The 14,968-nt window shown below is 43.4% G+C and overlaps 1 protein-coding gene across 1 annotated transcript in view; it reads right to left on the bottom strand.

Moving 5' to 3' along the window:
• Positions 1 to 336: 336 nt before the first annotated feature.
• Positions 337 to 14,968, bottom strand: part of MTOR (mechanistic target of rapamycin kinase) — a 111,842-nt gene continuing 97,210 nt past the window's right edge. The window contains exons 47-58 of the mRNA XM_079776770.1: positions 13,140 to 13,275; positions 12,361 to 12,508; positions 11,622 to 11,744; positions 9,825 to 9,907; positions 8,452 to 8,524; positions 7,896 to 7,970; positions 7,397 to 7,532; positions 6,641 to 6,706; positions 4,009 to 4,089; positions 3,657 to 3,737; positions 1,877 to 1,982; positions 337 to 1,236 (exon numbers count right to left, since the gene is read on the bottom strand). Coding sequence (XP_079632896.1) covers positions 1,221 to 1,236; positions 1,877 to 1,982; positions 3,657 to 3,737; positions 4,009 to 4,089; positions 6,641 to 6,706; positions 7,397 to 7,532; positions 7,896 to 7,970; positions 8,452 to 8,524; positions 9,825 to 9,907; positions 11,622 to 11,744; positions 12,361 to 12,508; positions 13,140 to 13,275 — 1,124 coding nt within the window. The 3' untranslated portion in view covers positions 337 to 1,220. The remainder of the gene's footprint in view (positions 1,237 to 1,876; positions 1,983 to 3,656; positions 3,738 to 4,008; positions 4,090 to 6,640; positions 6,707 to 7,396; positions 7,533 to 7,895; positions 7,971 to 8,451; positions 8,525 to 9,824; positions 9,908 to 11,621; positions 11,745 to 12,360; positions 12,509 to 13,139; positions 13,276 to 14,968) is intronic.

The following is a 14,968-nucleotide window of genomic DNA, read 5'->3' as shown; positions in this document are numbered from 1 at the left end:
CTTCATGGCTCACCGCCCAGTGCAATCAGTGAATTCAGAGCCCACCTGTGGCTCCTTACCACTTAGCATGGTGGTTATGGTCCACTCGGCCTGGTGAACAGTCTGAGGAAACGAACCAGGTCGCGTAGATCTAGAGTCTGTCATAGTTCCTAGTACTAACTGCTAAATGAATGTTGAAGGAATAATTGCTTCCTTTATGAACTAATAATTATGAATAAAAAGCCATTCATACAAAAAACAAAGGAAAAAGCAAAAACAATAACAACAACAAAATCAAAAGGGGAAAAAGCAAAAGGAAAAAAATAGTTATTCATACACGTTTTTAAAACTCTGATGTCATTTATTGGCACAAAAATTATTCTGATACAACATGGAGTCTAGACATGGTACGCTCTATACTTTGTGCACTTAGTATTTGTTTTGCTCATCATTCCCAACATGTAGGAGGTGAGGCCTTCCCTGTGCTCAGCACCTCCATGACATCACTTGTTTTCCAAGCCCCTGCTCTAAACACAGAGCATTCAGACCTCACCAGACACATCCCAGGACCGTGCGGGCCACTCCTCTGCACGGGGTCCCCTCTGTGCTTGTGCTCAGCCGAGGCCGCCAGCATTCTGAAGAAACCCCCGTCCTAGTGGTCTGGGCCTTGGACTGAAGTGTTACATCGCAGCATCACAGGTGAGGCAGAAGACAGACCTTTCCCACCCATTTTGGTCCATCTTGCAAATGCTGTTGCTGGACCAGTGAGGTACTGGGATGGGTGAGTGATGAAGTGGGCTCCTCCCACTTCCTTACAGTCCAGAATCCTAGGACGTGTCCTCCGTGATCTGAGGTTTCTGGACTGCGCTGAGTTTGCTGTGTGCATGTTGACAGGAGAGACTAGGCCACTCTGCTATCAGCAAATGCTTACGATGAGTTGTGAGTTAAGTCAAAACCCGTAATTCTTAAGTTATGATCTTCTGTTCCCCAAAATCAATGGCTTGATTTCTGTAGGATCACTGTCCTGGGAACCAAATCAAGCCTGTGTTTCAACAATATATTCTTCAACAGCAGCTAGAAAGTTGGTTAAACCAACTATTAATATACAGTAGTTTTTTTCATTTACATTTTGAAATATTTAACAAAGCTGAACTTTCTGACCACTGTTTCAGCTTAGTGGAAGCATATACCAAAGTACAAAAGGCTCAAGAGAAATGCTGTGGGCACGTCTGGGCCTCCAGTTACCAGAAAGGACACCTAAGAAGACAGAAAGAAAAGGAATATTTTAATAATTTGGGCTCTTCAAAGCTTTACACAGATCATTGAAAAAGGAAACACCAACGTCTGACAACCCCTGGGGCAGTGCCTGAGATCTCCCACCACTAACCGTGCAGGACGCACTCATCTTTTCCAGCCAATGCCGAGCCTGCTGCGCTCCCAGGACACCTCCTATAGCCCTCTCATCTCTCCCTTCAAGCGTGCCTCAGGCAATCAATCAGAGCAGACCCCAAGTGGTCCTTGACGTTACAATCCCAGATCATAGATGTGTCTTTTCATCTTCTCTGTCCCTGCTCTGGTTTCTTTTTTCTTTGCCCTTCCTGTATCTCAGAATTGACAGCAAAAAGTCCAAAAAGATCCCTCCACCCCGTGAAAATAAGGAGGCCTCTCTTCTAAACCATGTTAAATGTACTTTTAACTTATTTTGGTGTTTGCCTTCCAAATATATATCCTTTTTTAAAAATTTTCTTCTTTTTAGAGCAATGAGCACACACAGTGAATATAACTTTTAAAGAGACATGAAACTATGATTACACTTCATGGGTATCCCCCAAATCATATTTGCGACTGGACACAGAGTAGGTCCTGACTGCGTATGTACTTGGAGACGCCTGCTCACCAGCCAATGTAGCACTGGCAGAGGTTTTCGTGGGATGTCGCTTGTTTGATGAGCAGCTCCACTTGTGTTGGGACATCCAAAGTATCATCATGAGAGAAGTCCCGACCTAGGACAAGAGAAATGAGAACATTTAATCTGTCCCTGGTTTTCAACTCCTGTTTGGCTGAACTCTCTATGCAGCCCGAATCAGTTTATCCTCACACAGGTGTACAAAGGTTATACGAGAGTTGGATTTTAAATTCACCTCCACGTGACTTGAGCCTTTCCTCCCACAGGACAGTTGCTTCCATTATAAATTCATAACCTCGAACCTCAAACAGGCACGTGACACTGCCTGGCCAGCTCATGCTGCTTCTTTGGCAACATGCCTTTCCGTTTCCATGAGGATTATTTCAAGTCCTCTATTCTCCCCAAATGTCCAAACCTCTCCTCTGGCTTCTCGCCCTCATCTCCTGAATTACTGAACTGTGGCACCCAGTTTTTGATCCCTGATGTGTTAGGCGGTGTTCAAGGTGCTGCATTTGTTCGATATGCGCTTCCTCTTCTTTGCTCCCATGACCCTGGAGAGCTGTCCCTCCTCCCATTCAAGGGCAAGTTCACCTGTGCTTTGGAGCCTTACAATATCAATTACCCTTCCTTTCACTTGTGCCCTCGAACCCTCCCTCTCAACTGCCCTTTTCTGTTTTGTAAACATGTTCCTCTTTTCTATTAAAGAAAAAACACACCTTCTCATGCAACTACTCCTTCTCTAGGTATGTCCTCTCATCCCTGCACAGCCAGACCTCTCACGAGTTTTGAACTTGTCGGCTTTCTTTGCTTCTCTCTCACACTTCATGTTCCCTCCAATTGCTTCAGTCTCTCTGCCAGGCTCAGCCCAGCTCTCAGAAGGTCACCAATGACTTGGAGCCACCTTTGAGCCCTCCGCATCATCAATCCTTTTGATTCCACCTCCTAATAATGATCTCTTGAATTCATCCCCACTGAGCGGGCAAAGCTCTCTCTCTCTCTCTCTCTCTCTCTCTCTCTCTCTATCAGATTACATTCCTCTGTCAATGGCAGCAAAGCCCAAGTCCCTTTCTTCCACTTAACACAGTGAGAGTTCCCCTTTAGACCCCGAGCCCCGCAGAGGCAGGGAATCTGTCCATTTTACCCACTCTGTTTCTTCAGCATCTAGCTCTTGTAGGTTCTCAATAAATAAATAAATATACCTTGACTACCACTCTACGTGCCAGGCCCTAATGTTAATCACCTGGCACCCCATGTCTCATAGGAGCCTCACTGTCTTCTGAGAGGCGTTCTTGTCATCTTCAGACCAAGAGACACACGGGAAGCGGTGCAGCTGGGTCTTTGGCTTCCCCGACTCCCGCCCCCATGTCACACTGTCTGGTCAATGTGACATGTCTCCTCTACACAAGCACGCATTTCTCTCCTTCCAGAGTCTCCACTCGATTACAGCTACCAAAGTTCATATTGGCAACGATCAGGGTGGTCAGATTTGCTCTAATATCAGTCACGATAAAAAACTTCCCTGAATTTTGCTGACTTTGAACCCAACATAACTTTACTTACCTCTGTTAAGCTGAGATTAAGCACATTATATTGAAGTAAACTTATTAGAAAGAGAATCAGAGAGGGTTCTTAATTGATGGTTTCAGAGACACTCCGGTTAACAGCATAGTTTAGGCACCAACACCACTAGAAAATGGGGGTGACCACCATTCCAGGAGAGAAAGTCACTCAGATGTTATGTCCTTGTAAGTAAACATGTCCACATACTCACCAGTGAGCTTATCTCGAACTCTGTTAATAATCTGAATAGCTTTCTTATTTAGGGCCTCTGGTTTGACCAGACCATCTCCAACTGGAATACACAAAAGTAGAAGTAACAGTAAGAATTGGATCATCACAACAGGTCAATAAACACCCCTGCTTTTCTCAAATGTTCACTTGTGTTGAGCAATTCTTCCTCTGTGTCTACCTTTGTCCTCAGAACATAATGAGAAATTCATGGAACCTTTTCTGCTCAAAGGCGGCTTTGTTGCTTCATCTCATTGACCCTCTTGTGGTAAAACATAGCTGCTATTTTCTTAATGAGCTAGTTACTGGCACAAGTCCTCAGAGGTTGGACTTACTGAAAGAATGGATAGATTCTGGCACTGTGGTCCCCGTTTTCTTATGGGCTGGTTCCCCAAGTTCCACACCATCCAAAATTTCTAGGAGGAAAACAATCAATTAGCAGAAAATTTAAAAAGCCATTGTTCTGAGCTATTAGCTCTAATTTTTCACACACTATATTCCCTCTGATACTGGCCCTACCTACCTCTAAGGGGAAAGAAAGCATTATGTTACTCTTTATGTACTTAAAAGCTTTTAAATCTACAAAGCATGACTTTTCAGGCGAATAGCATTAATGAAATGTTCTGACATAGAGAATAGGAGTATGAGTCAAAGACCTGGTGACTTATTTGGTTCGACAGATACTGGCAATAATATAAAGAAAACCAGTTTTCAATGGGTTACACATATGACTAAGGATTTTTTAAATTCTCAATATGTTAAGAGAGAAACATCGATGTGAGAGAGATACATTAATTGGTTGCCTTCCATATGGGCCCTGACTGGGGATTGAACCTGTAACCTAGGTATGTGTCCTGACTGGGAATTGAACCAGCAACCTTTTGGTGTACAGGATGATGTTCCAATCAACTGAGCCACCCGGCCAGGGCTGAAGTATTACTCTTTGGAGGAACTTATACATCAATTCTGGGGAGAAAAAGTCCTCAGGCTTTAGGGTCACCCTCCACTGACTATGGCCTTCAGGAAGAAAGAGTCTAGAGTCAGAATTATGAAGTTATTTACACATTGCCCTTGTACACTACGCACCTTCAAAATGAACCCAGTGATGATAATACTTTTTAATGAGCCTCTGGAACTTAACTTTTAAGGCACAAAAATCAACCGGGTCTATTCCCACCTGCTGGCATCAGAGCTGGCTGGCCTAATTCCCCTCTGCGTGCCCCAGGCAGCATGTAGAAGTCACCCAATGAGGTAGTGAAGAGGTAAGCCCTGAGAGTTCAACAATAAGTCTCACATACTTTGGATGAGACCAGTCACTTGCACAAGGTACCCCAGATCCCGTGTGTGGTTTAGGTATTTAAGGATGTTATCATGTGTCTAGGGTAGAGTCTACACATGTGCAGAGATGTAACCCAGGATTCTAATTTCCTGCCCAGAACACCCTTTTCCCTTCTACCCATCTGGATTCCATCCGATCAGTAAGTCTCAGCTTAAATTCCACCAACCCAAGAGCTCCCTTACCTACTGCAGTGCAGATTGGTTACTCTGCTCTCTAAGTCCACAGTCGTTCTATTCCAAACCTGATCACGTGATACTTGATTACACAATGTACTGGTCTCTTATTATTTAATATATATTTTGGTCAATTCTATAATATGATTCTGATCTTTAGGGCAATCTCTATGCTACATTCTTTTTGCATCCTTAAACATTATTTGGCTTAGCTAAGTAACTAGTTGCAAATGTTCCATAAATGACTGAAGAGAATATTTACTTTTTTTATATCCCCAACAGTATTTCCCAAAATGTGAACTGTGTGATATTAGATTTTATGAGGAAAGAAGGGACAGGCTGGGGTTTGGGGACAAGAGGAAGGCTAAACAAGGTTAAACAGCTTTACTGTAAGACCTCTGAAGAGTGTTCATGCACAAACCCTGTGGGGTTCTGGCCCTTGCGGGGCATTACCTTCCTGGGGCCCTATTCTGTGGACCACTCTCTTGGAAACAATGTTTCGCCTGGTTTCCTGGCTCCTGAGGCAGCAATGTGAGTACACTTCTGCTGTTTCCACCTTCCCACTTCTGAGCTGTTAACAATGCTTTAGGATCAAGGTAGTATAGCTCAGTGGTCGGCAAACTGCAGCTCGCGAGCCACATGCGGCTCTTTGGCCCTTTGAGTTTTTAGCAAAGGCCAGCTTAGGAGTACCCTAATTAAGTTAATAACAATGTACCTACCTGTATAGTTTAAGTTTAAAAAATTTGGCTCTCAAAAGAAATTTCAATCGTTGTACTGTTGATATTTGGCTCTGCTGACTAATGAGTTTGCCGACCACTGGTATAGCTAACAACTATCCCAATCCACACACTGCTAAAAGGGCATGCTAAATACTAACTAATATTCAGACACACCTTTAACTTTATTTCTATAACTACATTAAGATAGGATAGATGATCAAAATTTCTGAGCTTTAGCCGAAACCGGTTTGGCTAAATGGAAAGAGCGTTGGCCTGCGGACTCAAGGGTCCCAGGTTCGATTCCGGTCAAGGGCATGTACCTTAGTTGCGGGCACATCCCCATTAGGGGGTGTGCAAGAGGCAGCTGATCGATGTTTCTAACTCTCTATCCCTCTCTCTTCCTCTCTGTAAAAAATCAATAAAATATATTTTAAAAAAAAATTTCTGAGCTTTAGGTACCCACTCCATCCTGAGAGGCATTAAATAAAAAAACATATACCAGGTGCTTGGTGCTCAGTAGATAGTTCTATACACGTTACTGAGGTTAAATAAAGCCTCTGAGGTGAGACTAGCAGTGATAGAATCTTCCTTCCCTCAGGGTGACTTCCTTCATATTCAGCATCCGTTCCTACTGTAAGTCATGCCTCTTAATGGCAGTAGCAGAGCTCACCCTGCTCCAGAAACACTCTGGATAGAAGGGAACAGAATGTGCAGTCTCCCACGGGGGGGCACCCACCTACTGACTGGCCAGCAGAGTAGGAATCTGTCCTTGTCCGGGATCGCTTGTTGCCTTTGGTATTTGCTAGAGAAAGAAGTAAAGGGACGATTAAAGAGTTCCTCAGACTTTGACTTGAAAGAAACTTGGTTGATGGGACATTTTCTTACAATCATAAAAATACGGTATTTCCAAAAGCTATATATATCCTCTAAGACAGAACCAAAGATGTATCACTCAGGAGTTGTGGGTGGATGTTAGCCTGGATGTCCAATCCTGAGGGACTCTATATCGTCAGGTTGGATTTAGATAATGTAAACCAGATCCCCTAAGGTGAAAGCATGACTTAATCGCAGTGATCAGACCCCTCTTGTTAGTAAACTCTTCTTGTTAATAAACTAAGAAGGTGGGAACAAAGGGCAGATGGAGACACTGCTGACTCAAATCACAGCTGTTTGCATTTCCTATCAAAATTCCAGCTTGTTACTCTATATGAAACCTAAACAAACAAAAAGCACTGAGGTACTTCATTTATAATGAAAAATATTTTAGTTAATATGCAAATTGGTGACTGGAGTTTTATGTTCTGGCTAATAAAAATACTTGAAATTCATTTGCAAACACCAGAGCTACTTTGTGAAATGTAATGCAATTGCTCAGTAATATGGCTCAGGCTCCAGGCTTGAAGGGCCATAGGCTAGTGAAATGTACTGAAATCAAATACTCCTAATTGGGGAGGGTGCGGACTCCAGCTCCCAGGCACTTGCTAATACTCACTGTCCATCAGCCTCCAGTTCAGCAAGGGGTCGTAGACAAAGGCTTCCAGCACAGCCATGACGCTGTCCTTGTGTTCCCGAAGCACTTCCATCACTGTGTGGCATGTGATTCTATAGTTGCCATCCAGACCAGTAACCTGTACAAGGGCCAGAGCCACTCACCACACAAGTCACTGATACTGGCCCTTAAGGCCTCAGGACCAAAAGTCACACAGTGAGAGGGTTCACCCTGCCCACCCCCATACCCCTCCCCCGCCCCACTGAGGAAGCAGACACAGGCCAATACCCATGTATCAGGCTGGGAATGTCTTCAGAGCAAGGGATCAGTGAGGTCACAATTGTGATTCATATGAAACATTGTGATTCATGTGACATAAAGAATGGTAATACTCCAGGCATTCTGGGAAACTGGTGAGCTCTAACAAGCAAGTCTGTTGTCAGAGAAGGCTGTGACTGTACTGCCCCCATTTCAAAGCAGCTTGTTACCAATATCTACTCACCTCCATAGCATTGGTCAACATTCTTGTCAGTCTAAACGGAATCTTCTCTGGGAATTTCTCTCTGGTCATAGCCACCTACAGGGTAATAAAGGGAAAAACCCAAGTCCAGTTGTTAGATTGTTTTCTTTGGCTAATGCCAGGTAAATGGGGGGGGGGGGGGGGGGGGAGTTTCCTTTCCTTTCTATTTCAATTAAGCACAGAAATGAAATAACTTGAGTTTAGTGAGGGGACTTATCACAGGGATTTAAAAGACAACTAAGGAGAAAAAAAGAGAGAGAGGGAAAGAAGAAACAAAAAGAAAAAGTGTGCATCATGCTCAGGCCATGGACCAGCAGGCCGTGCGGAGGATGAGGGTCCTCCATTCAAGGAGGCTCAGTGAGTGAGTGGCCCTTACCCCAAGGGCAGTTTGAGTCCAAGTAAACCAAGTATTAAAGAGCATGGATTTCATTTTTTAGACTGACATCCTAGCACCTTGGCAGGAGAGGCAGGGTGAGCTTGAGTTTGCCAAAGTGGTCAGAGGAGGGTGAAAACTGGCCATCCGGGAACATGTGCTCACCTCAAAGCAGTCCCCAAAGTCAATGTGCAGGATCTTCCCGCTCAGCCGGTCCAGCATCAGGTTGGATGGGTGTCTTTGAGAAACAGAAATAGAGACCGGGGGCGGGGGAAGGAGAGGGTCAAGAGAGCAACTCTGATAAATAAATCAACAAGTATGTGATACGCTAGGCCCGTGGCCGGCAAACTGCGGCTCGCGAGCCACATGCGGCTCTTTGGCCCCTTGAGTGTGGCTCTTCCACAAAATACCACAGCCTGGGAGAGTCTATTTTGAAGAAGTGGCGTTAGGAGAAGTTTAAGTTTAAAAAATTTGACTCTCAAAAGAAATTTCAATCATTGTACTGTTGATATTTGGCTCTGTTGATTAATGAGTTTGCCTACCACTGCTCTAGGCCACAGGTTGGCAAAGCACAGCTGTCAGGCCAAATCCAGGCCCCCACCTGTTTTTGTAAATAAAAGTTTTATTGGAACACTGTTATGCTCATTTTTTAAAGTATTGAGCATTCAGGATGCTTTTGTGCTACAACAGCAGACATGAGCAATTGTGACAGAGATCGTATGGCCAACAAAGCCAAAAATATTATCTGGTCTTTAAGAAAAAGGTTGCCAACCCCTGCCGTAGGCCTGAAACAGGATTTATCTGTGTGAATCACAAGCTGCCCACGATACCATGATAATAATTGTTGCTGGCAGCGCTGGCATCTCAGAGGACAGGCTCTGTCATTACTGCTCAGGACCCATCACAGGGCCTCGTCGCCCTGAGCCCATCCAGGCAGGACCACCTGAATTCTGTAAACAGGCATTCTGCTTTTTTTTTTTTTTTAAAGTATTTATTATTTTGTGTGATAAAATTATCTTTACTCTCAAATAAGTGTATGAGACATGATCCCAGGAGAAAAAATAGTGGACATAAGTAGTTTTTTTAAAAAGTCTATTGAGTCAATTTCTGAACATTCCTTAACCACTCCAGTCAGTACATTAAGATGAAATTTATTATGAAGAAATATTGGCAGGATCTACTTTGGTTGGTTTCAATTACAGAAATAGAATTATTTATCTTAACATAGTGGTGATTGATAAATGTTTATTGAATCAATCAAATCAACTGGATTTAATATGGTTTTTTAATACATGAAACCAACCTATGCAGAAAGTAGTACCCTTGAACTATGATTTTCCTTTCCTTTAGTTTGATGTGTTGCTCGCAGGCATGGATAATAAATAGGAGACTAAGGTTGATGCCGCAAAAAATGCCTAAAGTACAAAATACAAACATTTACCAAATGGTCAGAAATCTCATTGGAAAACAAAATAAAACCATTCAAGACCACCACAATGGAGAAAGAAGACTTAAAGAAACAAAGTAAACTCACTCACCTATCTCCCAGGCCCAAAATATACCCAACCATGGACATGACAGCTAAAGAGCGGGTATAATTGGTTCTTCGATCAAACCACACCTAGAACACAGGAGCACGAGTGAACCAGGCTCTGGAAACTTTAAACAAAAGTGTACACAATAAGTGTACACAATCAATTATTTGCTTATATTCTATCATAAGTGTACACAAGAGGAAGGCTAAACAAGGTGTACACAATAAGTGTACACAATCAATTATTTGCTTATATTCTATCATAAGCAGTTAGAATGTAGAATGGAATAAAGATCCCATTCACAATTACAAAAAATAATAAATCATGCTCAGAATAAACTAAAAAATGTGCAGAACTTAGATGAATAATTAAACTCAGCTTAGAAATGTAAAGACTTGAATAAATGAAAATATCCATTTAAGGATATCCACTTAAGATTGTCAAGATATCCTCCCAAATTATTAGGTACGTTTAATGGAATTCCAATAAAACTTCAGTGGCACTTTTTTGGGGGACCTTGACAAAATGTTCCCAAAATGTATCTGGAAAATAGCCAATGAGAAATGTATCTGGAAAATAGCCAATGAGACTTGTATTAAGAGTAAGGTACTTGAAGAGAAACAGGCAGAAACATCAATGAAAGAGAATAGAAGCTCTAGAAATAAATCCCAAGGCATGTAAGAATTTAGTGTATAACAAAAAAGGGGCCTGGCTGGCATGGGTCAGTGGCTGAGCATCTACCTATGAACCAGGAGGTCACGGTTCAATTCCTGGTCAGGGCACATGCCGGGGTTGCGGGCTCGATCCCTAGTGTGGGGCATGCAGGAGGCAGCCAATCAATGATTCTCTCTCATCATTGATGTTTCTATCCTCTCTCCCTCTTCCTTCCTTTCTGAAATTAATAAAAATATATTTAAGTGAAAAAAAAAAAGAATCTTTTAAATAGGGGAAGGACGGTTTATATGGTAAATATTGTGGTATTAGCTAGTCATCATAAGAAAATAAAATGTATATCCTAATGCTCGATTCCAAATTGGGTTAAAGATTTAAATGTAAAAACAAATCTTATAATTATTACAATATATGTTAAAAGATATAATCTTGAAGTGCAGAGGGCCTTCCTTTCTCCCCCCTTTTTTTATTAGGGTTTTTTTTTTTTTAAATATATTTTATTGATTTTTTTACAGAGAGGAAGAGAGAGTGATAGTTAGAAACATCGATGAGAGAGAAACATCGATCAGCTGCCTCCTGCACACCCCCTACTGGGGATGTGCCCGCAACCAAGGTACATGCCCTTGACCGGAATCGAACCTGGGACCCTTGAGTCTGCAGGCCAACGCTCTATCCACTGAGTCAAACCGGTTTCGGCATTATTAGGGTTTTTTTTAAATATAAAGCCCAAGGCACAACTTTTAAATAATTAAAAATCTGGTAATTTGTAACTTTAAAAATGCCTGTATATAAAAAACAAAGCAAAATTCAAAACCAAGAAACATACCATTAACAAAATTAAAACAGCAAATAAACAGGAAATTTATAACACACATGAAAAAGATTTAATCACCTTAATATATAAAGAACTCAAATACTATCATAAGTAACAAGAGAAACATTAAAGTACTAAATCTACATCTGCTAAAGTGCACGGCTTACCCATTTAATCTTTGTAATAAAAGATTGTACATAATCTCCAGCTAACCATGACAAAATTCGCCCACAGGAGCATGAACAAATGAGAAAGCATCCTGACAAGGGTGGGTGTGCCAAAGTGCAGTGAGTGCATGGAGCCGAGTGCCGTACCTCGGAGCTGGGACTTTTCAGCCACAGCAGCTTGGCCAGGTCGTCCCCAGCTGTGTTATTGACGGCGTGCTCAAACACCTCTACCTTCTGCATCAGAGTTAGGTGATCGTAGTCCGGAGCCATCTGTATCAGGACACAAGCATTCTGAGAGAGCAGCCCAAGACAAGCAGCTTAAACCCAAGAGGAAATAAGGCTGAGGTCCAGGCAGAGCTGGGTTCCAATTTCACCACCACAGCCAAAAGGAGAAGTGAAGTAAGAACGTTGCAAAGGAAAAAATGGGAGGGGCCACTCTCACCTAGGACCACAGGAATTGCCAGAGCCTGAGGGTAAAACATCAGGCCTCACAGCAGCACAAGCCCACTGGTGAGAACGAGAGCACTGGAGGGGTCACGTTTCCGGGTAACAAACAATTCTTTCTCATTACCTACACAGCTCCTCTCATCACTGCTCCACAGGCCAGGGCTCTGTATGCATTAGGTACTGATGAGTCATACTGTCCAGTCTCACCTCGGATGGTGAAACCTTAAATTTTGGGCTTTAGGGTCCTGTTTCTTAGAGAAGGTTGTCTTCTTTAGGACTCACTTCCTTAAACTTCTTTAATGGTTAATCCCCTCAAATCGGCTTTTCAGTGATGGACATACAGAACAGCACAGAAAAACAGCTTTGCATAGCCTTTCCCAACTGGTCAATTTTGCCTCCGAGACGTTATAGGGCTGGGTCTGGCAGCCTCATCACATACCCGCAACATGATGCGATGCTCAATGTTGAGAAGGATCTTCTTTTTCTCCCTGTAGTCCCGGATGAGGGCATGCAGTGTGTCACAGTGGGGGACCCAGCCGATGAGGCCCGAGTTGGTTGATAAAGGAATGACTGCATATCTCTGGATGCTGGTGCCCACAGGAAAGCAGGATTATTGTACAGTAAACAGAGTACACCTTCGCCGCTCATGGCACATGCAAACTAGTTTCAGTGAACCCCTGCACAGGGCTGTTGTGAGGTGTGTGCAAAGAATTAAGGTATCACATACAGATGGTGCCCTGATAGTGCAGAAGCACAGCAGACTCTCAACCAGCCTAACCAACTCAGTGCTTTGAGGGGAAATTCAGTGATTATTTCTAAGCCTAAAATAAACTCTCACATGTTCCAACTCAGCTTAGAAATGTAAATATTCATAATCTTAATAGAAAGAGGGGTAAGAGTACTGAGGACAGGAAAGGTCTGGCCCAGCTGGAACCCCACCTCGGCTACAACACATCAAATTTGCAGAATCTCCAGTCTAATGGCCACAAAGTCCCATTCTGGATCCTTCGGAGGTTGTTAAAGACATTTCACATGCGAACACTCTAAAAATATGGAGGATTTTTCTTTTTGTGTTTGATACCGTGGCTATCGATGGCTTCCTGTCAGGTATGTATTTTTCTTATTTTTATTCATACAAGTACGTGACTACATGGGAGAGATGTAGGAAAAAACTAGCAGACTTCTCAAATCATTGCCATTTCCATGCATCCTGAATACCTGAGGTTCTTCCGAAGAGATGTTGGGTCATTGGCCAGAAGGGTGTTAACCAGGCCGAAGAGCTGCATCACTCGCTCGTCCTGCCGCAGGTCTTCATGGCCCTTCAGGAGGAAAACAAACTCATGCCCGTTGCTGCCTGTAAAGAATGGTAGGAGCAGTTAGTGGAGATCAGAGGGTCTTAAACCTGTCAGGGGGTAGACCACCACTGTCTTAAAAAGAGCCTACAGACTGCATATAAAACTCCCTAGAATCGATAAAAAGAACAGCCCTGCTTTCGATGCTCCCTCAATGTGATGTTCAATTTAAAAAGAGCCAGACTGGTGTGGCTCAGTGGTTGAGCATCAACCTATGAACCAGGAGGTCATGGTTCGATTCTCAGTCAGGGCACATGTCTGGGTTGCAGGCTCCATTTGCAGTAGGGGGGAGGCAGGAGGCAGCTGATCAATGATTCCCTCTCATCATTGATGTTTCTATTTCTCTCTTCTTCTCTGAAACCAATGAAAATATATTTAAAATAAATAAATAGCCCTAGCCAATTTGGCTCAGTGGATAGAGAGTCAACCTGTGGACTGAAAGGTCTCAGGTTTGATTCTGGTCAAGGGCACATACCTGGGTTGCAGGGTCCCTGGCACTTGTCGGGGCGCGTGCAGGAAGCAACTAATTGATGTCTCTCTCACATCGATGTTTCTGTTTCTCTCTCCCCTTTCCATTCTCTCTAAAAATCAATGGAAAAATATCCTCAGGTGAGGATTAATCAAAATGAATGAATGAATTAAATTTAAAAAGCTCTGTCTTTGAGGACCAGAAATGATTTTTTATTGTATTTTAGAGAGGGAGGAAAGCAGAGAGAGAAACATCAATGTGAGAGATGCATCGATTAGCTGCCTCCTGTATGAGCCCCAGCCGGGGATTACTAAACCTGTGACCTTCTGGTGCATGGGATGATACTCCAACCAACTAAGCCACACTAGCCAGGGCAGGACCAGGAATGATTGTGCATAGAAATGGTCATTCTTGAATATTTCCCTTCCCAACACACTCTGGCCTTCTCTGTCCTGCTCTGACCTGAGAAGCCTGGCCTCTCCAGACTGTATCACCTGGGCTCCCAGTTGGGCTTGGCCAATGAGGGCACTGGCAGGAGGTAAGAATGCAGGAAGAGACAGGTCAGGGTATTTGCCCGACACCCAGCCTGGCCACAGTTCTAGAAGCAGCTACGGCCCTCTACCTGGGCTATAGCTTCTGGTGGTAAAAGCCCTTGGTGGGTCTGGAGAGTGGGGGTAATAGCTTCTCACTGTTGGTTCTCCTCTGCTCACACCTCTGGAAACAGTTCCTTCATTAGGTCTCTCTAACTAAATATTGCCGGGAACCTAACTGACACATGTTTTAGTACTAGAAGACACCAGTCTGTGGAGAGACAATCACTGTGGACAAGGAATTGGTGCTGATGAATAATCGCTGCATTTAGAAAACATGAGCATTAGTACCAAAGGCAAAAGACCTCAAAGTGCCACAAGAGTACTTAGGCCTCCCAAAACTATCCCGACAGGTAGCAAACCTCACTGTGAGGATTCATTCCTACTTGTTTGGATTTTACACAGTCATTTCCCACAAAGACGGGCTGTGATGGTAAAAAAAACAAAACAATAGTCCAGAGCTCAGAGGTCTTCCTTCAATGTAGCCTGTCACGTCCATTCGCCCAGATGGCTCTGTCGGCCTCACCAGTTCCCCCACCGCTGCCTCACAGTTCCTCCATGCTGCAAGCCTCACAATGCCCCCACTTGGTTGTGTGCAGGATCATTATGCTTCACTTACACAAGTGCAGCTTTATG

The sequence above is a fragment of the Cnephaeus nilssonii genome (assembly GCF_951640355.1).
Source record: "Cnephaeus nilssonii genome assembly, chromosome: 7".
NCBI lineage: Eukaryota > Metazoa > Chordata > Mammalia > Chiroptera > Vespertilionidae > Cnephaeus > Cnephaeus nilssonii.
The sequence above is the reverse complement of the archived record's forward strand: the minus strand, read 5'-3'. Positions and strand labels throughout refer to the sequence as shown.